Raw genomic sequence first — 23,796 nt, 5'->3', positions numbered from 1 at the left:
CGTGAAAGGAAACAGCAGCTGGTTTTCCAGGGTTGAGTTCAAAAGGAACCTGAACGGCCCGTGTCCCATTACCTGTCCTCGTTCTTCTCGACAATAGGCTTAACAGGCAGCATGCGGATGTTCTTGGTAGGCCCCAACGCCACCACCAGCTCGCTCTTCCGCACCAGGGCCGCTCTCAGCTGATCCCTGATTGCCTGAATCCGTTCCTCCAGCTCCCTGAGCTCCTTCTCGCTGGCATCCCACTCCTCCGGCTGGGGCACCCTGCCGTTCGTGCAGTGCCACACGGGCACCTCCATCTCCTGAGCCGGCTCAGAGGGCGTCTGCTCCATGTTGAAGTGCACCCGCTTGTCCTCTTTCCTAGTGGCCTTCCTGAGGTTGTTCCAGCTTGGCTGGCTGGCATTTGGAGCTGGTGTCTCTTCACTCTTCTGAATGTTGCACCTTCAGAGCGAAACAGGCAGAGGATGAGTCAAGCCTTCAGGGCCAACCTACCATCCCAGCTGGCTAGGCGTCTTCCCCCACCCCTTGTTGTCTGTGCCCTTCCTGAGAGAGAGGATGGCAACAGCTGGTCAAAGCAGGGTCCTCCCCCTAGAAGGGTTGGGTGACTGAGACTGTCTTGGATCCTCATTTCTCCAAGCTGGACACTCACACCCAAGCCTATTTGCTGGTGGCCATCAAGGTTCCAGGGTGGGGCACCCTTCTCCCATCCAGCTCCCCTAACACCCATGGGAAGGCAGGGGGTATTGTACCATTAGACAGCTGTTTGCACAGCTGCTGGGGGTCGAGAGCCCTCTGCTCTAAGCTACTGCTGCAGCTGGACATCAGGACCTGCGGTGAAGACTCAGGCCAGCAGCGGAGGTGGAATGGGGTTTTGCCCCCTGTCAGTACCTTTTCTCAAGTCTCAGCTTTTGGTTTTTCTGCTCCTCGAAGCCCACGTTCAGCGCGCGGTGGATTTTCTGTGAAGTGCAAAGGAGGAGAGGAATCAGACCCGCAGGGAAAGGGCTGGGGCGATGTTAGGACAGGGCTCTGCCTTTTCAGGGTTACTTTATCTTTGATTCAGTCCCTCGGAGAGTGGCTTTGCGGGGCTCCTGCAGAAGGGAGGATTACAGTCTGGGGGTGGGGGTGAGTTGCAACAGCTGCTGGGTGTAGGCAGTGGGGAAGAGGACAGTGTGAGACAAGGAGCAGGGGCAGAGGAGGGGAATCTTTAGGGCACTATCAATGCCCGAAGACTCTCTGTAGGGGCTTTGCGTTATGGGTGGCAGGGCTGTCCCCCACCCGGGCAAGGCTGGAGAAAAGAAAACTGCACAGGGGCATCATGGGCAATGACTGGGGCTCGTAGGTCCTAGCACCAGGGCCTGTTCTCACTGCTGCTAGGGAAGGGGCACCCGGAAGCAAGGGGCTAGGGGGGACTACAAGGCCCTGGTGGAGGCAGCAGGAGGTGTGGCCCAGACAGCTTCAAAACCCAGCCTGGGGGGGGGGCATTTAAGGGAAGCGGGGCTGGGGTCCAGCTGCTCTCACCTGGCTGGTGTGCAGCCAGTAGTTGAATTTCTTCTTCCTCTTGATGCGGGGCAGGATGAGGCGGTAGAAGACGTGCTCGCCCAGGGAGGTGAGCAAGGAGCCGCAGAGCCCGACGCACAGCAGGACGAAGAGCCCGGAGAAGTGATAAATGCCCATCTGCAGCGTCTGGAAGGGAAAGGGGACGGGGGGAGGATTAGCCTAGGCTGAGGCGTGGGTCAGTGCCCCCCTCCGCCTGCCACACAAGGCTCCTGTGGCAACCTGGCCCCCACCACGTCTCCTCCCTGCAGAGCCCCCCGGGCCGCCCTCACCTCGGTGACGGCCAAGACCCGCTTGCCACAGGGCACCATCTTGTACCACTTGTCGTGCAGCAGGTCCATGAAGCCGGCCGACTTGTAGCGGCTGATGAACTCGGAGAGGTTGGAGGTCAGGGGCGAGTTCTGGGGGAGCCCGATTCCATAGCCTAGTGGGGGGAGAGAGCGACAGAGAGAGAGGCACTAGCCTGGGGGTGGACTGGGAGCCAGCAGCCCTGGGCTGAGTTCCCGGGCACATGGACTGTGGGCACATCCCCTCCCTTCTCGTGGCCTTTGTGGCTCTTCCCACCCTGGCGAGAGCAGTGAGTGTACGGCACCAAGCCCAGCAGGGCTCTGCTCTCATCCGGGCCGCAAGGTGCTACCACAATACAAATAACGAATAAAAGCCCTGGGCTCCTGCCCCCTCTAGCCCCGTCACTGCAGCAGCCGAGCCTCGGGAGGGCTTGTCACCCCATTGAAAGCTGGAGGAACGTGGGCAAGGTAACAGAGCTGGCCTATGAACCTGGATTGCCCGGGCCCAGCCCAGCACCATAGGCTGACTGAGACCCCTTGGTCTGCCAAATATGCAGCTACGCTGCCCAGTGTGGTTTAGTGCGGAGGGGGAGGGGGGCTGCTCCCCCCTATGCCCTGCACACTTGAGGTAAGTTATTCTCATCATAAGGCAGGTTGGCCCCATTGCCATAAATCCATCTGGTCTCCCCAGGAGAAAAACCCATGAGCTTCGCCTCCTAGTGGGATGGCAATTGAGAGCGGCCGTGGGGCCTGTGACACGCAGCTGCCTGCCTTGCCTTGCAGGGCCCACCGGCTCATTCCCCACAGACGGGGCTGCCTTCGCTGCCCTGTTTCCCTCTCTAGTCGCGGCTTGGCAGGCGAGAGCGCGGGGGCTTCATTTAACGTCCCTCTCGGCTCCGGGGCACCAGGCTGGTTAATGAGGAGAGAGCAGGCAGCAGCCCTGCTGCATAGGGATGAGAGGAGGAGGCTGTGCGGGAGATTAGAGGAGGTGGAAGGGATCAGGGGTGGGGAGAGAAGAGGGCAAGTAGCACCCGGAGGCTTTGCTCACCCTTAGCCAAACCAGGATCAGGGTAGGCTGAACTCTCATTCTCCAGGGCACGGGCTAACTGCCCATGGCAGGGTCAGGAAGGATGATGATCATCCTAGGAGACCAGGCCAGATGGGCTACTGGGGGTCTCCAGCTGTTGTGTAGCTAGCACACAGCTGGACCCAGGGGAGGGGCTGCAACACACCAGGGTTCCCCTGCTTCGCTAGCTCAAAAGACCCTTGCTATGGATGAGCACCCCTCGGAGAGCCTGGTGAAGGGCGACACGGAAGCACCGCTGCTGCGAGCAGAGCCTGTCTGCGCTGCGGGTCCCTGAGGCACGTAGGCTGTGGACTCACCACGGAGCGAAGCGCAGGTGTGCAAGAGGGCGGGGTGTCTCTCTGAGTGAGGCAATGGCTTTGTGCTGCTGATGCAGGGGAGCACTCACTGCTGGCCGGAAGGCACTGCAAACTACAGCCCCTCTGCGTGGGGTCAGTGTCATTTTCCATCTGCTCTGGATGGGGAGGTGGAGCCGGCCACTGGACTAAGGAGCCTTTTCAGCTCCAGCTGTGACCAAAGCTCAGGAGCTGTATGTGGTGGGGGGGGGGCCCGTAAGCAAAGTGACTCTAGCAGCTCACTCCCCGGGCAGCACCCACTGCACTAGGTGGCAGCCTGAGCAGAGACCCGCCCAGCTGAGTGGCTCATACGGCTGGATTTCTCGCACCCCCTAGGGAAGGGTGGTGCATGAAGGGAGCCTGCACTACCCCTGCCCAGGCTGTGCCCAGGGTCGGGCTAAACAGAGACTGGCCCTGCTCCAGGGTTGTTGGGCCGGCTCGGGACTCGCACACACAGCGCAGCAACCTGCTGCTGCCATTAACAGCCTCTCGCCAAGATTATTGCCACCGAGCCATTTTAACACAGATCAACGCTGCGCTAAAGCCGCCCGTCGCCTACCGCTGCGGCCCAGTCCCACGCAGGCAAGGCCCCTTCTCCCAGGGCAGGGCACCGGTGCATTCAGCGGCTCGGGCCATAGGCAGGGGGCCAAGGGGAATCGGCCCCAGGCAGCAGCTCACCTTCAATAGCAAATGGCTTCCCCACGGTGAGGAGCTTGCAGTCCGAGTCGATGGTGACCTCGTAATCCAGAAGGGACTTGTCCATGATGAACGCGTTGAGCGTGGGGGGCTCAGTCCTGGCAAAGGGAGCACAGGGGAGCGGCTGAGTGGCTGGATTTGCCCGCCCCGGCCCCAACAAGTGGCTGGCGGGTTAAGGGGTAAATAGCCACCGATTACAAAAGGGATAGTGCAGGTGTGCTGGCTGTGGGGGCAGTGCCTGCATTCTTCCAGCAGGGGGTGCTATGGGGGCACCTCCTGCCTACTCCAGCCTCTGCCAGCAGGGGGCGCTGTGGGGAGCGGGGCAGGATTTCTGGCTGTGGGGGCACCTCCCGCCTACTCCAGCCTCTGCCAGCAGGGGGCGCTGTGGGGAGCGGGGCAGAATTTCTGGCTGTGGGGGCACCTCCCGCCTACTCCAGCCTCTGCCAGCAGGGGGCGCTGTGGGGAGAGGGGCAGGATCTCTGGCTGTGGGGGCACCTCCCGCCTACTCCAGCCCAGCCTCTGCCAGCAGGGGGCGCTGTGGGGAGCGGGGCAGGATTTCTAGCTGTGGGGGCACCTCCTGCCTACTCCAGCCTCTGCCAGAAGGGGGCGCTGTGGGGAGCGGGGCAGGATCTCTGGCTGTGGGGGGCACCTCCTGCCTACTCCAGCCTCTGCCAGCAGGGGGCGCTGTGGGGAGCGGGGCAGAATTTCTGGCTGTGGGGGCACCTCCTGCCTACTCCAGCCTCTGCCAGCAGGGGGTGCTGTGGGGCGTGGGGCAGGATGTCTGGCTGTGGGGGCACCTCTTGCCTACGCCAGCCTCTGCCAGCAGGGGTTATGGGGGCGTGGGGCAGGATTTCTGGCTGTGGGGGCACCTCCTGCCTACTCCAGCCTCTGCCAGCAGGGGGCGCTGTGGGGAGCGGGGCAGGATTTCTGGCTGTGGGGGCACCTCCTGCCTACTCCAGCCTCTGCCAGCAGGGGGCGCTGTGGGGAGCGGGGCAGGATTTCTGGCTGTGGGGGCACCTCCTGCCTACTCCAGCCTCTGCCAGCAGGGGCGCTGTGGGAGGGGGGCAGGATCTCTGGCTGTGGGGGCACCTCCCGCCTACTCCAGCCCAGCCTCTGCCACCAGGGGGCGCTGTGGGGCGCAGGGCAGGATTTCTGGCTGTGGGGGCACCTCCTGCCTACTCCAGCCTCTGCCAGCAGGGGGCGCTGTGGGGAGGGGGCCGACTTTCTGGCTGTAGGGGCACCTCCCGCCTACTCCAGCCCAGCCTCTGCCAGCAGGGGGCGCTGTGGGGCGCGGGGCAGGATTTCTGGCTGTGGGGGCACCTCCTGCCTACTCCAGCCTCTGCCAGCAGGGGGCGCTGTGGGGAGCGGGGCAGGATTTCTGGCTGTGGGGGCACCTCCCGCCTACTCCAGCCCAGCCTCTGCCAGCAGGGGGCGCTGTGGGGCGCGGGGCAGGATTTCTGGCTGTGGGGGCACCTCCTGCCTACTCCAGCCTCTGCCAGCAGGGGGCGCTGTGGGAGGGGCAGGATTTCTGGCTGGGGGCACCTCCTGCCTACTCCAGCCTCTGCCAGAAGGGGGCGCTGTGGGGAGCGGGGCAGGATCTCTGGCTGTGGGGGGCACCTCCTGCCTACTCCAGCCTCTGCCAGCAGGGGCGCTGTGGGGAGCAGGGCAGAATTTCTGGCTGTGGGGGCACCTCCTGCCTACTCCAGCCTCTGCCAGCAGGGGGCGCTGTGGGGCGCGGGGCAGGATTTCTGGCTGTGGGGGCACCTCCTGCCTACTCCAGCCTCTGCCAGCAGGGGGCACTGTGGGGAGCAGGGCAGGATTTCTGGCTGTGGGGGCACCTCCCGCCTACTCCAGCCCAGCCTCTGCCAGCAGGGGGCGCTGTGGGGAGCGGGGCAGGATTTCTGGCTGTGGGGGCACCTCCTGCCTACTCCAGCCTCTGCCAGCAGGGGGCGCTGTGGGGAGCGGGGCAGGATCTCTGGCTGTGGGGGCACCTCCCGCCTACTCCAGCCCAGCCTCTGCCACCAGGGGGCGCTGTGGGGTGCAGGGCAGGATTTCTGGCTGTGGGGGCACCTCCTGCCTACTCCAGCCTCTGCCAGCAGGGGGCGCTGTGGGGAGCGGGGCAGGATTTCTAGCTGTGGAGGCACCTCCTGCCTACTCCAGCCTCTGCCAGCAGGGGGCGCTGTGGGGAGCAGGGCAGACTTTCTGGCTGTAGGGGCATCTCCCGCCTACTCCAGCCCAGCCTCTGCCAGCAGGGGGCGCTGTAGGAAGCGAGGTGGAGATACTGGCTGTGGGGGCACATCCCACCTACTCCAGCCTCTCCGAGCAGGGGGCGCTGTGGGGAGTGGTGCAACGCACTGAGGGGGGGGGTATCCCAGACCCCCCGCACAGTTTCTTTACAGCGCCGGCCAGTTCATCGCGAATGAGCCAGGGGCACACGCCCGCCGTCCCCCACGTGTTGAGCCTGCCCCTGCTGCTGCCCCCTTACTTGAGCATGGTGACCCCGGCGGGGGTGGTGGGGACGCTGTGGCGCCTCATGTACTCGTGCATTTCGGGGAAGCTCTTCTTGATGTACTCCTCGGCGCTGCTCTCCCACACGGTGCCGAAGCGGAAGCCCTGCGAGGGGTGGTGCAGCTGCAAAGAGGACCAGGCGTGTGGCTTGCAAATACCAACAGCAAGGCAGGGGAGGGAACTGGAGGGGTTGGGGTCAAAGCAGTGAACCCCGAGCCCATCAGCCCGTCCCTTCTAACCCGGAGTCGCTGGCTGTACGTGCCAGGCTCCATTCCCCACCACCCAGCGGCACCAAGTAAGATATTTCTTGGGAGGGGGCACATGCCAGTCCCTTCCCCACGGCCAGGGAGTATCGCCGCTCTTAGCTACACAGTGCAGGGGTCAGCGCCAGCACGTTGATTTCTTGGGGGCCGCCCCTGCACTCTGCCATACAGGAACAGACGCGCCGTGAGCCGGGGGAAGCACCATTTGGTCCAGCCGCTCCTCTGGCTGGGCGGCCGGGCTAAATTTGAGCGGGGGTGTAACCATGCAGCCAGAGCGACGCGCCGGATGGCTCTGGCATCAGCCATACTGGTTTAGTATGGAACTATGAGCAAATGCAAAAACCGGGGGAAACTGGTAGGGTTTGCTCCTCCCCTAATTGGCACCACTGCTACCACCAGAATGCAGCCACCTCTGGGGTGGAGGTATTTCTCTGCACCAGCAGCGGTTTAGGATAGGAGGTGAGGAAGCATGCTGCATCTAGCTTGAACTGCAGGGGAGAGGGATTTTAAAGGAGGCAGAATTATCCCAACTGGAATCTGGCCAGGATTTGAGGTGAACCCCCTGCCGCCAAACGCATAGAAAAAGGACCCTGGGGCTTTTTGAGGTTGCAAGCAGCCAGGACCTTAGATTTAAGTCTCATTCAAAAGCTGGTATGGCAGGGCCAATGGCTCGGCGATGGCTCTGAGGGAAGAGCGCCCCCTACTGAACCATCCACTGGATTTTACACCCCCTGTCACTCCCAGAACCAGCAGCAGCCGGGAGCCAGCTGGGAAAACGGGGTGTGACGGGTGGCTCGACGGGCAAAGCTCCAGGCGACAGCCCGACATAACGACGGGTTGGGAACGATGTGGAGGAGATTCAAAAGGCCTGGCGCTAACACTCTTCGGCTGCAGTTGGCGAAGTGACTGGTAGGGGGCGCTCTCCCCTTGGAGTCGGGCCTGACCCCAAGGCCCCAGCATGGTACTAAGGGGTGCTGGGCTGCTGAAGTGGCCACCACCCAAAGGAAACCGGGATGCAGAGGAGACCAGCGTGGGGCGGGGAGGGAAAACAGCAACTTCTCCCGACGCCTCGGCTCCCTCCCGCCTCCGAGGCAGCCCAACGGCCCTCCCACCTTGGGGTCGTGGATCCCCGAGAGCTCCTCGAACGTCTTCTCCCCCACCATGACGGCGGCCAGGTTGGCCGTGTAGCTGGAGAGCACCAGGAGGCAGAAGATGGCCCAGAGGTTCATGAGGAAGCGGCCGGTGTAGCACTTGGGCGTCTTGCTGGAGACGGTGCGCCCGAAGAGGATGGCGTAGCAGAGGTTGAGGGCCGAGGAGTAGGAGAAGATCTTCATGCGGTTGCGCCCGTGCGGGGTCATGCCGTAGGGGCTCTTCCACTCGTAGAGGGTCAGGAAAAGCGCCGTCAGGTGCAGCGCCACGAAGATCCCCACCCACATGGTCCAGTGCAGGGGCCACATGAAGGCCCCGATGGGCGAGGCCGTGTCCTTGGTCCTCACCAGGATGCCCAGGCTGGTGGAGAAGAAGGGGCTGGTGAAGTCGATGACTTTGCTCCTGGCCGAGTTGATGCTGAAGGAGGTGACGGCCATGTGGGCCGTGCCGCTGAGCAGGTCCCCCACCAGCCCCGTCCACTGCCCGTTCTTCCAGGCTCCGTACTTGCCGTCCCCGACGATGTAGAGGTCGAAGTCGAAGGGCAGGTCCTCGGCCAGCTTCTCCAGCAGGTCGATGCAGTAGCCATAGCAGCACTTCTTGTACTCCAGCGGCACCGAGCCGTTGGCGGTGTTGAGCGCCTCGAAGAGGGCCTCCAGCACGGCCGAGTCGTTGGTGTGGGGGTCCAGGCACAGCAGCCCGGCCGGGCAGCTCCCATCCTCGTCCACCTCCCGCGTGAAGACAAACGGGTGCTCCACCAGCGTCACCACCCGCAGCTTCACCCGTGAGAAGCCGCCCCCGCCGCCCGTGCTCTTGCGCTGCAGCTGGGTCTGCCAGAACCCCTCCTCCATCTCCAGCTTGCCGTCTTGCCAGCTGCCCACTGTCACCCAGGTGGGCTCCCCCAGGGAGTCGCGCAGCAGGCTCCAGATCCTGTAGCGGTGCTCGGTGTGCACCAGCGACGTGTTCCGCACGGACACCCGCCCCGTCCGCCCGTGGAACGACGTGTTGGCCAGGAACCTGGCGGAGGGGAGAGAGGAAGCATTGGGCACCTGGCGTCCCCGGGGTGGGGAGCTGAGCACAGAGCGACAGCGAGGGAGCCGGGAGGGAGCTGGAGACAGGGTCTGGCCACCGGGAGCCCAGCGCACAAGGGGCCCCAGGCTTGGATGGTGGCAGAGGGGAGCTGATCTACTGCACAGGCCGTCAGGCAGGTCGGGGCGGGAGGGGATTTCTGGAGGGGGTGGAATTGACAAGCGTTCGGAGACCCGGGGGAACACGGCAGTGGAAATACCGGGATTCTCACCCTTTTCTGCACTCATGTCCCCGGGCTCCGGCCAGGTTCTGCCCCCCCCAGTGAACAACAGATGAAGAGCAGGTGGTCACAACCCCCAGGCTGAGAACCCCCTGCTCTTCAGGACCCTGAAAAGGCTGCTCCAGGCCCCAAGGACCTGACCTGGGGGGCCTCCCCCAGCCTGGTTCCACTCACTAAATCAAGGAGTTTGCTTCAGTCGTTGGTTCTTTGAGATCAGTCGTTGCTCCGTGCTGGGCAGTCGCCTGGGGACTGGCTGAACTGAGGGTTTTAGAAGGGCAGGGGCGCTGGCAGAGCTGGGGTGGGGGTGCCCTTGGGCTGGGGGCTGGGAATCTTCAGCAGCAATGTCTTGTGCCCTGGATAAAGGGGCCGATTATTACCAGACTCGACGGCCGGGCGGGGAAACTCAGGGCCTCCCGGGTGCATGTCAGCACGTGTGCAAGGAGGAGCGGTGTTGATGTGTGTGCTAGTCCGTGTGTGCACATGCATAGCATTGCATGTCAGACTAGACATGCAACCATGCAGGGCAGTGTGTGTGTGCATAGCATCGTGGGTCAGACTGGACATGCAACCTGCAGGGCAGTGTGTGTTTGTGTGTGTGTGTGCGCGCGCGCACGCATATCTTTGCATGTCAGACTGGACATGTGACCACATGTGTGTTGCCGTGCATGTCTGAGCGCCTGGGCCTCTGGGTGTGGCAGGGTGGGCATGGGCCCTTGTGTGCCAGTGCTAACATGGGGTCATGTCAGAATGCACATGGCACAGGGGATTGGAGGGGCGTGTGCGGGCAGGGGGTGTGAATTCCATCTTCCATCGGAGGCTGCAAAAGCATCCCATAAAACAACCCTCTGCCCAACTGAGCCTCCCTCTCCCTCTGGCATCAGCTCCATACGCCTCGGCTCTCCTTTTCCTTCCAGCTCTCGTTCACCCTCCCTCTGCTCCCCTCCCACTCCCTCTCCTGGGCCTTGGAACAGGCTCATTAAGCCACTAGTAGCGGCTCCAGAATGAGCCCAAGTTGCCAGAGAGGCCCAGAGGAGGGGGCAGCACTTTGCTGCATTTCTAAAGCAGCTGGACCATTAGTGAAGCTGGTAGCTGTAATTAACGGGACTCAAATGCCATGCTCCAGGGCCTGGGCTGATTGCTGGGAGGGTCAGGAAGGGATCCAGCCCACACTGCCCACACCCTGCCTTCTGCAGGGTTGTCGGGGCCTTAGCACAATTCATATTTCCATAACAGCAGCTTTCTGGTGCCATTTCTCAGAGATTTAAAGAGACACAATCCCTTTCCCAGACAGCTTCTGCACAGAGACAGCCTCTTGCAGGAAATGGTTAGTGCCTGAGCAGACCGCTGATCTCCCAAGAGGCAGCATGACCTAGTGGTCAGAGCACAGGCTGGCGTCAGGAGACTAGTCCCAGCTCAGCCACCGCTTTGCTGTATTGACCCTGGGCAAGTGACTTTTGGTGCCTCAGTTTCCCCATATGTATAACAATAAATAATTCCCTTCACCCCTCCCCCTGACAGAGGGATTACAAGGGTCACTTAGTTAATTAGTGCAGTGCCAGAGGAGTGCAAGGTATTAACATAACAACTCCAACTGCTTCTTTCCCAAAGATCACAAAGCACATTACAAAGGAGGGCAGTATTGCGAGCCCCATCATACAGGTGGGGAAATTGAGGCATGTAGAGGGGAAGTGACTTGCCCAAGGTCACCTGGCTGGTCAGCGGCAGAGTCGGGAAGTCTCCTGAATCCCAGTCCAGTGCTCTTTCCACTGCCCCCCTATTATGACCCAACCTGACAAACCTTAGATTTTTAAGGCCAGAAGGGACCATTATGACCATCTAGGGCTGAGCTCCTGCCTAGCATAGGCCAGAAAATTTCACTCAAATGAGAAACTGAGGCACAGGGAGGGGGAGTGGCATGCCACGGGGTCACCCAGCAGGTCAGCATGAAGACCTGAGACAGAACCCAGGTCTTGCAGTTCAGCGCCCTGGACCTGCGGGACATTAAATAGAGAGAGACCCATTCTTGCGCTAAAAATCAAATGCAGAGGAAGGCCAAGCAGTAGGGGGCATGGGAGGGCATGGGAGGACCGGCCGGGCATTGCTGCCGGCTTGCAACCTCCCTCTGCGCCCAGCCTGCAATGGCAGGAAAGCGGCTCTGGCTGGTCTGAATGCGCAAAGAGAAGCAGATGCCCCAGCAGGGGGCAGCGGCTGGGCAAGACAGACCCTGGCCCACGTGCTGGGAGTCGCTGACGGGGCTGGCTCCAAGCTTACCTGGCAAGGAAGTGCCCGGAGGACTCCGAGCCTTCCACGTGCTTGTCGTTGCAGTTCACCATGCTCTGGATGAGGGTGAGGTCGGGCCGGACGTACAGGGCGCTGGAGATAGCCCGGGCTACCAGCTCCACCGCGTCCTGGGTGAATTGCTCCAACGTGGGGCTGCCGACCTCCCCGTAAGCCAGGAGGCCCAGGGGCAGCCCCTCCGTCTGCAGCTCGTCTACGTTCAACGGGTGCCCCAGCATCCAGTGAAAGTCCTGCAGCATCAGGCCGGACTCCGAGGCCGCCCTGAACACCAGCCGTGAGAGGCGGGCGTCACAGCCAAAGAGCAGCACCGGGCCGGCCAGCTCCTTGAGCTCCTCCAAGTGCTGGCGGAGGTAGTGGGCGGCGCCCGGCTCGTCCAGGTAGCTCAGGTCCAGGATGGTCCTCAGGAAGAGGTCGGTGTTGCTGGTCCAGAAATCGAGGAAGCCAGAGACGTCCCAGGCGTGGCACAGCACCAGGGTGATCTCATGCCAGTCATTGGTCTGCAGGATGCTGCTGAGCACGTCCACCAGGGTCTCCATGGGGCTCTTCCGGTCCATGTGCAGGTGGAAGGGATTCTGCAAGCCCAGAGATGACGAGTGAGATTTACTTACTGGTCTTTATATTAGTGGCAGCTGAAATCGGGGGCCCCACTGCGCTAGGCGCTGTACGTACTTATAAATATGGCTGTACTGTAATCAGGGCGGGGCGACACCGGCTCATATGGCCACACCAGAAACTCAGTGTCATCTAGAGGCATTGCTCCTCCTCTGCCCTTCTACTGAACTTTCCTCCCAAAGATCTCAGAGCTTCCCTCTTGGCCATTAGGTAAGGGAGACACGGGGATCATTTCCTCCCCCCACTAAAGTGCAGCCCCCTCAGGAGTGGAATGCAGCAGCTGTTAGCTGCCCAGAAAGGCTGCCCCGCCGGTTAGGACAGGAAGTGAGATGAAGTTACAAGAGGAACTTTGGGGAGGCAGCGTTTAATGACCGAGGGAACCGGGGTCACCGTGCTAAGAAGGACCAGGGCGTGCCCAGCGCCCCCTCATGCCGCATTGGGGTTCTGTGGCCACGGCTGGCCCTGTTGAGTCATCCACGCTGCTTCCTGCAGCACAGCGCCCCCTAGTGCCTGTGGCCTTGGGGGCAACACAGCACCTAATAGGACCAGGTGCTTCTGGGAACTCGTGCAGCCTCTGGAGCTCCTGTCCCACCCGCTCGTGGCGGTGAAGTGACCTCACCACAGGACACGGCGGGGGCCTCTGTCTCCGGCGGGGTGGACAAGTTACACCTCTCCCCCGATATAACGCGGGTTCGCATACAACCCGGTAAAGCTCTGACACGCTGCTCTGAGCAGCGTGTTAAGGGTGCCAGGCTGGGGCCGAGGAGTTCGATAAGGGTCAGAGGGTCTCGGGGGCGGTCAGAGGATCCACCACCCCAGGGTCTAGGAGGCAGGAGCTATGGGAGGGGGCAATTTTGGGGTCCCTGCAGTCCCAGAGTGGCCTGGGGGATTAGCGGGGGGCCGGGAGCAGCCCGCTCCGCTTCCCTGGCCCAGGTCCCAGCCGTGTCGCTTGGGGGAGCAGGTTTGGGGGAAGGGACCCCCCTCCGCACTCACCAGCAGCGGTGGAAGCAGAGCAGCCCGGCTCCAACCTGCTCCACTCCACCAGCTCCCAGCCGGGGCGCTCCGTTTCCCGCCGCAGGGGAGGGTGGGACCTTTCCCCAACCAGCCCCCCAGCGACACGGCTGGGACCAGGGCAAGGACAGCAGAGCAGGCTGGGGCCCTGTCGCTCTGCTTCCCGATGCAGGTGAGCGCCTGTCAGGGGGCGGGGTGTGTGGACAGGGGTCGGAGCAGTCAGGGGACAGGGAGCAGGGGGGTTGGGTAGGGGGCGGGATCCTGGGGGTGATTAGGGACAGGGGTCTCTGGAGGGGGCGGTCAGGGAACAAGGTACGGGGGTGTGTGTGTGCAAAGCAAGTTCGCTAGAGCGCGGTCTCACCTATAACAGTGAGATTTTTTGTCTCCCCAGGACCGCGCTATATCGGGGTAGGGGTGTATTTGCAATTGATGGGGGAGGGAAGGGCTCCTGTGAATTCACAATGGGGGAGGGGGCTGGGGTGTTGACTGGCTGTTGTGGGGCATGGAGGGCATTGGGCTCTGTCCCATTATCCTATGGCCTGTGATCCTGATGGCCTCTGGACTGGTGGCTTTGCAGGCATTTAAATCTAAAACAACACCTGGGAATAAAACCCGCCACAGCGCAGGGTCTGTTTCCTCTCGGAGACCCCGTCCCAAGCTCCTGCCTGCACCTGGGACCCTGCCTGGGCTGATCATGAACGACACTGCTGCAGCCTGCCCCGACTCACACCAAAAATAAAACTCCAGACAATTCACAGAGGAAATGGACAAGGAGGCGAGTGGCCAGGAGAGGGCACCAAATCCAAGAGCTCTGAGGGAAGGCTTCAAAGAGAGAAACAATTCCTGGGGGGTTCTGGCCTGCTCCCAGTCACACTAAAGGGGTGAGCGTGGAGGGGGTGTCGCACGCTTTGCTGGATATTTGGGCACCGTCGTCAAAGTGGGAGCTGTGCAAGGAGGACTGCTGAGATGCAGCTGCCTCTGGGGTGGAACTGGGCTGCTGTTTAACAGCAGACAGCAACACTGCATAAGCGTTTAGGGCAGGAAGGGAAGGATCCAGCATCCAATTAAAACTGACTAAGGGAAGTTGGGAGGGTAAAATGGAAATGCCTAATGCGGCACGGACGCAGAGCAGTGATGTCTCTCTCTCTCTCTCTCTCTCACACACACACATATACACACACCATTATCCAGGTCCCTTCATAAAAAGTTTTAAAGAAAATTCCAATTTCATCACTTCCTGAGTGGGGTAAATTCAGCCGGGAGCACTGGGCAGGATGTTAACTTCATGCCCTTACGCAGATCAGGGAGCTTCACCCTGGGAAGCGACTCCTCTTCCGTACACCATGTGGAAGCTGAGCTGTAAATGCACCCTCGCACTGTATGTTCATTAAATAGTTAATGATCAGGGCTCCGCTGTGCCAGGCATTAAGAACATAGGAGTGTCCAGACTGGGTCAGCCCAATGGTCCATCTAGCCCAGTATCCTGTCTGCCAACAGTGGCCAATGCCAGGTGCCCCAGAGAGAATAAACAGAACAGGGAATCATTGAATGATCCATCCTCTGTCGCCCATTCCGAGCTCCCGGCAGTCAGGGGCTAGGGCCACCTAGCGCATGGGGTTGCCTTGGCTAATAGTCATTGATGGACCTATCCTCCATGATTGTTCAGACAGGCCCAGAAGAGCTTAGAAGCTAAATCACCAAGATAAAGGAAAGATCATCCTTACTTTACAGATGGAGAAACTGAGGCACAGAGCAGTCAAGTGACTTGTCCAAGGCCAGACAGGGAGTCGATGGCAGAGGAAGGACTCAATCCCGCAGCCATGGAGGCCCAGCCCAGCAATCAATCCACAAGATCTGCTTTCCTCTTGCTCCTTACCGCACCCATGTTCACACCCCTTAGAGGGGCATGACTGGAATGCAGCAGAACATGGTCATTTAAAGACTCAAATCTGCAAAGTGCTAAGTGCCCCTACTTCCAGTGAAGCTCCAAGTGATTCTGAGATGCTGTTTGGTCAAACCCAGTTCATACCCACAATATAAGGGAAGGGGAGAGGGAAAAACCGCTCTCTTGTGGGATATTGGAAATTATATTAAAATTACAAGCTATCCCTTTAGGGGTTGGGGCTTTCCTGGTTCTGCTTGCAGGCTAGGAGGCTCTGTCGGAAAGCATGCCAGCTTGGTTTCAGCAATTAGTTTGCAGAGAGCCAACCTAGAGTAAGGTGGGGTGAGTTGTGCCGCTCTGTTTTTAGGGAGCAGCCTGCTTTGTCTCTCTCTGTTTTTAGGTTCTTTTGTGTTATTGTTCTGAATTTTAAGAACTAAAGTCATGCGATGTTGCAGCCTTCCAGCAAGAGGATTAGATGGTTTTATGGAACGTCTCTGTGTCTGTGCTGGGAACATAACAGCACTGAGCTACACCTCCATTTACACCTTTAGACACAAGGCAGAAGGGAGCCAGCTGCCGAGACCACTCTCCTTCAGAAGCTAGTAGTCTGGTCTCAGTCTCTGAACATGAACTAGCACCGATGTCAAGCCTGCTGCACGGGAGGAAGAGATAGTAATAGAAACAGTAATAGAAAGAAAGCAGCCAGGGCCAATCAGTAAGGATTATTCCCACTGGCAGTGACGTAACCAGGGCTTGGTGTGGTTGGTACATTTCACTCCAGCTCAGACCCATTCTCTCTATAGATACCCACATCAGGCAGTGGAGAGATTATGCGGCTAGAGCAGGAGATTGGCACCAGGACTCCGGGGTTCCATTCCCAACTCTAGGAGGAGAGGAATCTAGTGGTTAGAGAAAGGGGAGTAGGCACCCGAACTTCTCAATTCTGTTCTCAGTTCCAGGAGGAGAGTAAAGCCTAGTGGTTAGAGTGGGGTGGGAGGACCGGGCATCAGGACTCCTGGGTTCTGTTCCCAGCTCTGCCCACAGCTTGTGGTGTGACCTTGAGAAAGCATCCAACCTCTCTTAGATCCTCAGTTTGTAGGGATAATACTGCCCCAGCAAGAGGCCAGCCTGGTCGGCCGCGGGAGCTTGGTTTGCCATTACAAGGTCCCCCCAGTGCTCTCTGTACTGCCCAGATACACAAGAATATGGTGCTGCCCCACCTAGCCTGGGTCTAAGTGATTAGAGCAGGGGGCTGGGTCCAGCACTGGCTGTGCCATGCCCCAGAGAATTTCCAGTCTAAATTAAGTACACTATGGCCAGGAAGATACATACAGGGGGGTCTAGGCTTTTGTTCATAACGATCGCGGTGGAAAAGCAGTGCGGTTTACAGGACTGGGACTCAAGATCCCTGGGTTCTATCCCCAGCTCTACCTGCTGTGTGACCTGAGAGAAGTTTCTTAGTCTTTCATGCCTCAGTTTCCCCTCACCCTTTGTCCGTCGCATCTATTTAGACTGTAAGCTCTTCTGGAGCACAGACTGTCTCTCACGGCACATCCATATCTCCAACAGCCCATGATGGACATAAGAACATAAGAAAGGCCATACCGGGTCAGACCAAAGGTCCATCTAGCCCAGTATCTGTCTACCGACAGTGGCCAATGCCAGGTGCCCCCCAGAGAAACCTAACAGGCAGGCAATGATCAATCTCTCTCCTCTCTCCATCCATCCCCATCCCTCCCACGACAGAGGGGGGCTAGGGATTCTTTTCTTCTCATTAATATAGCCATTTGATTTATTAGCACTTATGAATTTATCCAGTCCCCTTTTAAACATTGTTATAGTCCTGGGTGGGGAGGACTTTGAGTTACTACAGAGAATTCTTTCCCAGGTGTCTGGCTGCTGGGTCTCACTGACATGCTGAGGGTCAAACTGATCCCCATATTTGGGGTTGGGAGGGAATTTCCCCCCGGATCAGATTGGCAGAGACCAGGGGGGAGGTTTCACCTTCCACTGCAGCATGGGACACGGGTCGCTTGCAGGTTTAAACTAGTGCAAGTGGTGGATTCTCTGTAACTTGAAGGCTTTAAACCGTGATTTGAACGTCAGGGACTCAGCCAGAGGTTAGGGATCTATTTCAGGAGTGGGTGGGGGAGGTTCTGTGATGTGCAGGAGGTCAGACTAGAGGATTGTAAAGGTCCTTTCTGGCCTGTAAGTCTATACAGCATGTAGCAGCACCTCTGGACTGGAGTGTATACAAATAAACAAATATCCCAACAGTTCCCAGAGCTCAGCTGCCCTATATGCATAAATAGTAACATCATCTCCATGCAAAGAAAAATTAGACCCTGTCCAAATCGACATGCCTTGGCTTCATCTTGGGTCCTAGGTCCTAGGTCACTTTTTACCCTCCTGCTGCATTGCATTCCTGTCAGGCTGCAGGAAAAGGCTTCCGAATCAAGGGAATGCCAGGGCATTAATAAGCAGCGATGCTTAAAGCAACTAGCAGAGTCATTCCTGTAGCATCAATAAAAGTCACACACACACACACACACACACGCACGCACACACACACACACACACACACACACACACACACACACACACACACACACACACACCCCTCCTCTGCTTTACAAAGCCTTGTGTGTGCTGGAAATAATTCACCATAATCAAAGCGAGAGAACTCTGGGCATGGGAGGCAGGCAAAGATGAGGGCTGAGATAGGGGAGAGCTGAGAGGCGGGTCTGTTTCTTGTTGCGATGTGTTATCGCAGGGTAAGGTCTGGCTATGGCTCCCCTCTAATACAGATTCCTCCTGAAAGCGCAAACTCTGCTGTTTGCAGGGTAACTGACCGACTTTACATACAGTGCCTGTGGAGATGCAGCCACCTCTGGGGTGGGAAGCAGCAGCCAGCACACAACACTGGGGGACATTTAGACCAAGGGCATAATCTTACAAAGAGCGCCTGGGGATCGGTGGTTAAGGTCTCATCTGAAAGGCCCTTGGATTGTCAGTATAGATACCTACAGCCCTGCTGGGATCTGCCTGCTGGTTGAGGCCTTAGATTTTATACTACAAACACCAGCATGGTCTCTAATCACCTTCCTCACCGGCCCGGCAGGGAACCTGCTTCCTTGCAAGAAGCCTGGAACACGGTGCTTCTTCGTGTTACATAAACTCACACCCAGCACTAAAGCCACGAGAATCAGGAACGCACGTGCCCTGGAGTGAACGTCTCCTTCGCGGGGGGGGGGGGGCTTTTCCTCCAGAACCCCGCTCCCTGCCCCCTCCAGCTACTGCAATTAATTCTGCTCTCCCGCCGGTGCCTGGGGGTGGTGGGGAAGGGGCTGGGAAGGAGGCTGGCCTGGCTTGCAGATAAAGTGACCCCAGACTATAAATATTCCCCCTGATCGATGGGTCTGAACTTGGCTGTGATTAAAACTCAAAACCGCTGGGACCTTCTAGGTGGCTAAAGGATCGACCAGCCCTTCTGAGTGATGGAGCCGGGGCAAGGCTCCAGGCGGGAAGGAAGCGCAAGGTAGCCAGGAGAGCAGAAAGCAGAGCCTCCTTAGAAACAGGGACCCCCCAGCCTCCCTGCCCACCCAGACACGCTCCCTCCAGGGTGGCAGGCCCAGGGGAAGAGGCTGCCAGTTCCAAGTGCGGATTTGCAGCCAGGAGTCTCTTCTGCTCCTTTGCATACAGAGCAGATTCCCCCCCTTAAAAATAGTCCCTACAACGAACCCTCCCCCAGCTGCAGTGCTGCTGCTGGACACCCCCAACTACCCCCCCCCCCAAGGCTTACAGGCAACCAGGGAGGGGAGGAGAAAAGGGTCCAGCTGCAGATTCTCCAGCTTGCACTGGGAGTTGGAGGGGCTGGATTCATTGGGCAAGGAACCCCCCTCGCACCCCCCCGCATCCTCTTCCTGCCAGCAAGGGAATTGCTAGAGGGGATGTGGGGTGTCCCCCTCCAGCTGGCCTAGCCCTGGGGTGGCCAAGGAGCTCCCCCAGCTGCAGCGTGCCCAGGGGTCGGAGCAGCCCTGAGCCAAGGGGCCAGGCTGGGCTGGACAAGCCGGGCCCCCCCACCCCACCCCACCCCCACTTGTTGCCCAGCCGCAGCTGCTCCGACTCCCCCTTACCTGGGTGCTGAAGGGCAGCCGCTGCTCCAGCTCCGCGACGCTGAGGAAGGGGAGCTCCAGGAAGGCGGAGAGGAACTCCAGCTGGAGCAGCTCCCCCCGGGACTGGGGGAAAGCCAGCACCGCCGCCACCTTCTGCACCACCAGCGCCTGGCACAGCCAGCGAGCCAGCGACGCCGGGTCCCGCTCCCGGGGAGCCCCCGGCACGATCTCCAAGCTCAGGTTATAGGGGAACCAGCTGGCCCGGCTCGCCCTGGCCAGGGCGCTGCGCACCCGGCTCTGCGCTCCTCCCCGGGGCAGCAGCGCGCCCAGGCGCACCGTGTGCCCGACGCTGGCGAGGATGTGGCAGGGCTGGGGGTGCCCCTGGCAGGGCGCCGGCAGGAGGCTGCTCGCCACCGCCACGCACAGCCAGAGCGCCCGCAGAAACTCCATCGGAAAGTTTGGGCGCCCCCCGGTCCCCCCCTGGCCCTGGGTGGGCGGCCGGCGGGGGGGCGAGGGTGGGGGAGAGGAGGCGGCGGGCGCCGGGGAGGCAGGAGTCCTGGGCGCCGGGGGAGGAGGAGGAGGAGGAGGAGGAGGAGAGGGGGCATGAGGAAGGCTGGGAGAGCGGAGGAGCTGCTGGGATCTCCAGGCAGGGCTGCCATGGAGCGTCTCCGGCAGCAGAGGCAGCAGAGGCACCAGGAGACAGGCGGGGGTGGGGGCAGAGATAAGGGCAGGGGGATGGAGGGAGGGGGGCTGAAGATGCCCGGGGAGCAGGCTGCCAGAGGCAGGAGAGGCACCAGGAGACAGGCGGGGGGTGGGGGGGCAGAGATAAGGGCGGGGGGGGAGGGAGGGAGGGGGGCTGAAGATGCCCGGGGAGCAGGCTGCCAGAGGCAGCAGAGGCACCAGGAGACAGGCAGCGGGGGGCGGGGGAGACTAGGGCAGGGGGTGGGGATGGAGGGAGGGGGCAATCACAGCAAGGCAGGGGAAGGGGGCTGAAGATGCCCGGGGAGCAGGCTGCCAGAGGCAGGAGAGGCCGAAGGGAATCCGGTGGCGAGGGGAGGCTGGCAGAAAAATGCCCCCTGCCCTCGTCCGGCCCAAGTGGCCTCCTGGAGAATGCAGTGGAGATGCCCCCCTCCCCTTACATACCCAGGGTGGAGCCTGGCTTTGCCAAGGGGGGTGGGCAAAGGCCAACGATCCTTAGCACCCTTTGCCGGGCACCGCTGGCCACTAGCAAATGTCTCCGGGAAGTTCAGAGGCCAGGCTGGCAAAGAGGGAGGGGATTGGGGGTGGGGGGAGTTATTTAGTCTCTGGCCCCCGGTGGGATTTGTCTGGAGAAACCTTCAATAATAACAACAATTAATAACCCATCCACTTCTTCCTCTAGGCTTGTCATTTGTTAAGAGGAGAATGCGGCTCAGATGAAGGCGAAGGGCCGGATGTGGGCCCAGGCTCCGGCAGGAGAGGCAGTCCTGCTGAGCGCTTGGAGCCAGGGCTGGGCACTTTCTCCATTTGGAAAAGGAAGATGGTGGTGCAGCCCCACCTTCCCGACGGGCTTTGAGAACGATGGGTCTCAGGGTTATGGAGCTGGGCCCCACTGCTGCCCTCTGGGTTCCCATGTGTTACACAGAAGGGCTGAGACCCCCCCTCCTCCCCAGGCAATGGTGAGGCAAAGTCCACTAGCCTTTAAGTAAAATCTCCCACAGCTGGTGTAGCTTCCCCGGTGGTAGCAATGGCAGGGGAATGAGCATAGACAGGTCACAGGCGTTTTCACCCGCGTGTCCTCTTGCCCTGCTCAGAGCAGCCTGCCGGTAAGATTGTGTCCAATTAACGCTTACGTCTTACAAATGCTAACAAATCCGTAGGCACCTAGGACATCACAGCTTTCCCTGTGCTGCTGACCAGAGCCACTTGGAGCCATCCAGCAGCAGCTGGGAAGGAACCCACAGCCTTCTGGGCACAGGGCCTAGCACTTGAGCCAAAGGAGAATCTCTGTTAGCAGGGAGGTGTCTATGACACACAGGCGAACGGTTCAGATTCCATCCACTAGTGGGCACTATCGCACACAGCAACACTCGCTAGCCCCTTGCAGCATTTAGCACTGAGAGAGCCCTTCTGGCCACAAAGATGGGACACCGGGTGCTTACCAGCTTTCTGCCTTCATGAACCCGAGTAGTTATCAATCAGGAAAAACCAACCCACCCTGCCGTTCTTTGAGTCCTACTGGCCCCAGAGCCTGTGGTCTGATTCCCTTGGGACCTGTGGAGGCTTGGCTCCTTCCTCTTCGTTTTGTTTGGAAATCGTTCAGTGAGTGGTGCAGTTACCTCCAAGTACGCGCTGCCCCTTCATTGTACTCACATCACCTTGCGTAACACACGGGGCTCACCGTGCCGCCCCTCAGCCCCAGCCCAGTGTGAAGACATGCTCCCCCAGCCCACGCCGAGCTACGCAACTCACAAACCACACGTGTGTGCACCTACACAACTCAAACCACGCATGTGTGCACCCAACACAACTCAAACCACGCATGTGTGCACCTACACAAACCCTATACAGCCCAACCTGCAAACACATGCCCACGCCGAGCTACGCAACTCACAAACCACGCATGTGTGCACCCAACACAACTCAAACCACGCATGTGTGCACCTATACAGCCCAACCTGCAAACATGCACCCACTCTGAGCTACACAACTCGCAAACCACACGTGTGCACCTACACAACCCCTGGACAACCCAACCTGCAAACATGCATCCACACCGAGCAGCACAACTCAAACCACACGTGTGCACCCTCACAACCCCTATACAACCCAACCTGCAAACACATACCCACGCTGAGCTACACAACTCACAAACCACGTACGCATGCACTGCATGACTCACATCACCCAAACCCTGCAGAACCCAAAGCGCACGCGCACACTTTAACACAACCCAGCGCACCTGCTCCTTCCCCGGGCGTCCGCCCACTCATCGCTCACAACCCGATCCGCCTCCTGCCACGCAACACAAACCTTCCACGACTGCACACGCCTCACACGCTGGCCAACCCTCGACACACTCCACTGTCCACAACTCTTACGCCTCCCCCAGGCAATACATCCGGCAACACACACCAAACCCTGCACAAGTCACAGTGCATGAGTGACCTTAACCCAACCCCATAGCAAACCTGCCCAGCTCGCACGCACACGTACCAGCACAGCTCCCTTTGTCGCTACGGGCCCAGAGGTGCTGCAGTAGTGATCACTCTTTCACACTTCATTATGCATTCCCTTGGCCTTCACTGCGATAATACCCAGCCTGGGGAAGGCCTTCGGGAGGGGCTGAAGGAGATTCAGACCATAAATCCAGAGGAATTCCAGGAGAATTGTCACTGTCTTTTAATAAGCAGAGCCCCCCGTTCCCTCGGCCTGCAAGTCATCTCCTCCACTGCCTTTCCCAGCGGTGCCGGGCAGCGCGTGTGACCTGCATGGCAACACGGGGCCTTTTCGATAGTCACATACTTGGCGAACATCTTGGGAAGGAGTTTGCTGGAGCGAGGTATGAGGCCGGAGCCATGTCCCTTTCAGCGAACAACTATTCAAGAAAAAGCAACACACCCAGCCTGGCCCTGTGTTCACAGGCCGGGCCTGAGGGTGGACCGAAAGCGTTGATAGCTTGGCATTTTGATACCTTTTACAAATGGAAGCTTAGCGGCCTCCCCCACTGCGAGGGATTTAAAGCAGCGTTGTGGGCCCAGATTCCTGACGATCTGTAGGTACCTAACCCCCATTTCAGTGAGGTCCTGCCCCAAAGAGCTCAAGGCTACAAAGACCAAACAGACAAAGGTGGGAGGGGAAACTGAGGCACAGAGTGGGGGAATGATTTGTCCAAGGTCACACAGCAGAGCCAGGCCTGGAACTCAAGTCTCCCAGATACCAGTTCAGTGCCCTAGCCACTGGACAGCTCTGCTGCCCCAGTGATGGATGAGCCCATGACTATGCAGCTCTGGATTTAATGGAGGAGAAAAGGGAGGAATAAACTTGTGCAGGTGACCATCCTCCCCGCCAGGATACAGCCCAGTGTTTTACCGCTGCCAGCAACTCACATTTCTGGTGCATCATCCCATGCTCGTCTGTGACTATATACAGTCATTATTTCAGCCATGGCTGCAGTGCAGCCACCTCTGGGGTGAAACCCTGCAGCTACTTAACAGCACATAGTGCCACTACATAGCTGTTTAAGCCAGAAAGGGAATATCTTCTCCTGCTGCGATTGCCAGGCGAGGGGGTGGGGGGGGATCTTTAGGACATGCAAGCTAATCCCCCTGCTCTTGAGAGATGTGCTATGGGATCACTTCTATAGCCCAGCTGAATGACGACACCCTCAGCCCTACACGGGGGTTAGCACTCAGAGGGGAGGGCAGAGCCCGCCCACGTCTCCACAGCACCTTGTGGTCTCCCCTCCCATGGGGCAAGAGGAGGCCAGATGCTGCTTATCTCAGGAGGAAATCGAAGAGGATTCTCAGTAGCTGCGGCATGATAATACTGAGCTAATAAATGGCTAATACAATTAAAACAACCCAGGCATTAGCCAGCCAGACTGCTGTGGCACCGGGTCCTTCAGCTGGAGAACAAGGCACAGGCAGGAGACCAGGGCCACCCAGCCAGTTCAGTCTGGCTCACGGCATTCTCTGGGCACGGACCCTGCTGAGCCTGC

The 23,796-nt window shown here is 59.5% G+C and overlaps 1 protein-coding gene across 1 annotated transcript; it reads right to left on the bottom strand.

Moving 5' to 3' along the window:
- Positions 1-45: 45 nt before the first annotated feature.
- Positions 46-19,547, bottom strand: GRIN3B (glutamate ionotropic receptor NMDA type subunit 3B). Its single transcript, XM_039515632.1, has 9 exons — positions 19,119-19,547; positions 11,451-12,049; positions 7,837-8,887; positions 6,439-6,584; positions 3,936-4,051; positions 1,824-1,975; positions 1,516-1,680; positions 886-953; positions 46-438 (listed from the first exon to the last, which is right to left on the bottom strand). The coding sequence occupies exons 1-9, from the start codon at positions 19,545-19,547 to the stop codon at positions 69-71; spliced, it is 3,096 nt and encodes a 1,031-aa protein (XP_039371566.1). The 3' UTR covers positions 46-68.
- Between the last annotated feature and the right edge of the window lie 4,249 nt (positions 19,548-23,796).

Source organism: Mauremys reevesii, linkage group 26 (assembly GCF_016161935.1).
Source record: "Mauremys reevesii isolate NIE-2019 linkage group 26, ASM1616193v1, whole genome shotgun sequence".
Taxonomy (NCBI): Eukaryota; Metazoa; Chordata; order Testudines; family Geoemydidae; genus Mauremys; species Mauremys reevesii.
The sequence above is the reverse complement of the archived record's forward strand: the minus strand, read 5'-3'. Positions and strand labels throughout refer to the sequence as shown.

Coding starts and splice junctions, on each gene's coding strand:
- GRIN3B (XM_039515632.1), bottom strand. CDS start 19,547: ATGGAGTTTCTGCGGGCGCTCTGGCTGTGCGTGGCGGTGGCGAGCAGC. Junction 6,585..7,836: donor CGGGGATCCACGACCCCAAG/GTGGGAGGGCCG, acceptor TCCTCTTTGCAG/CTGCACCACCCCTCGCAGGG. Junction 954..1,515: donor ACTGGCTGCACACCAGCCAG/GTGAGAGCAGCT, acceptor TGCACTTCACAG/AAAATCCACCGCGCGCTGAA.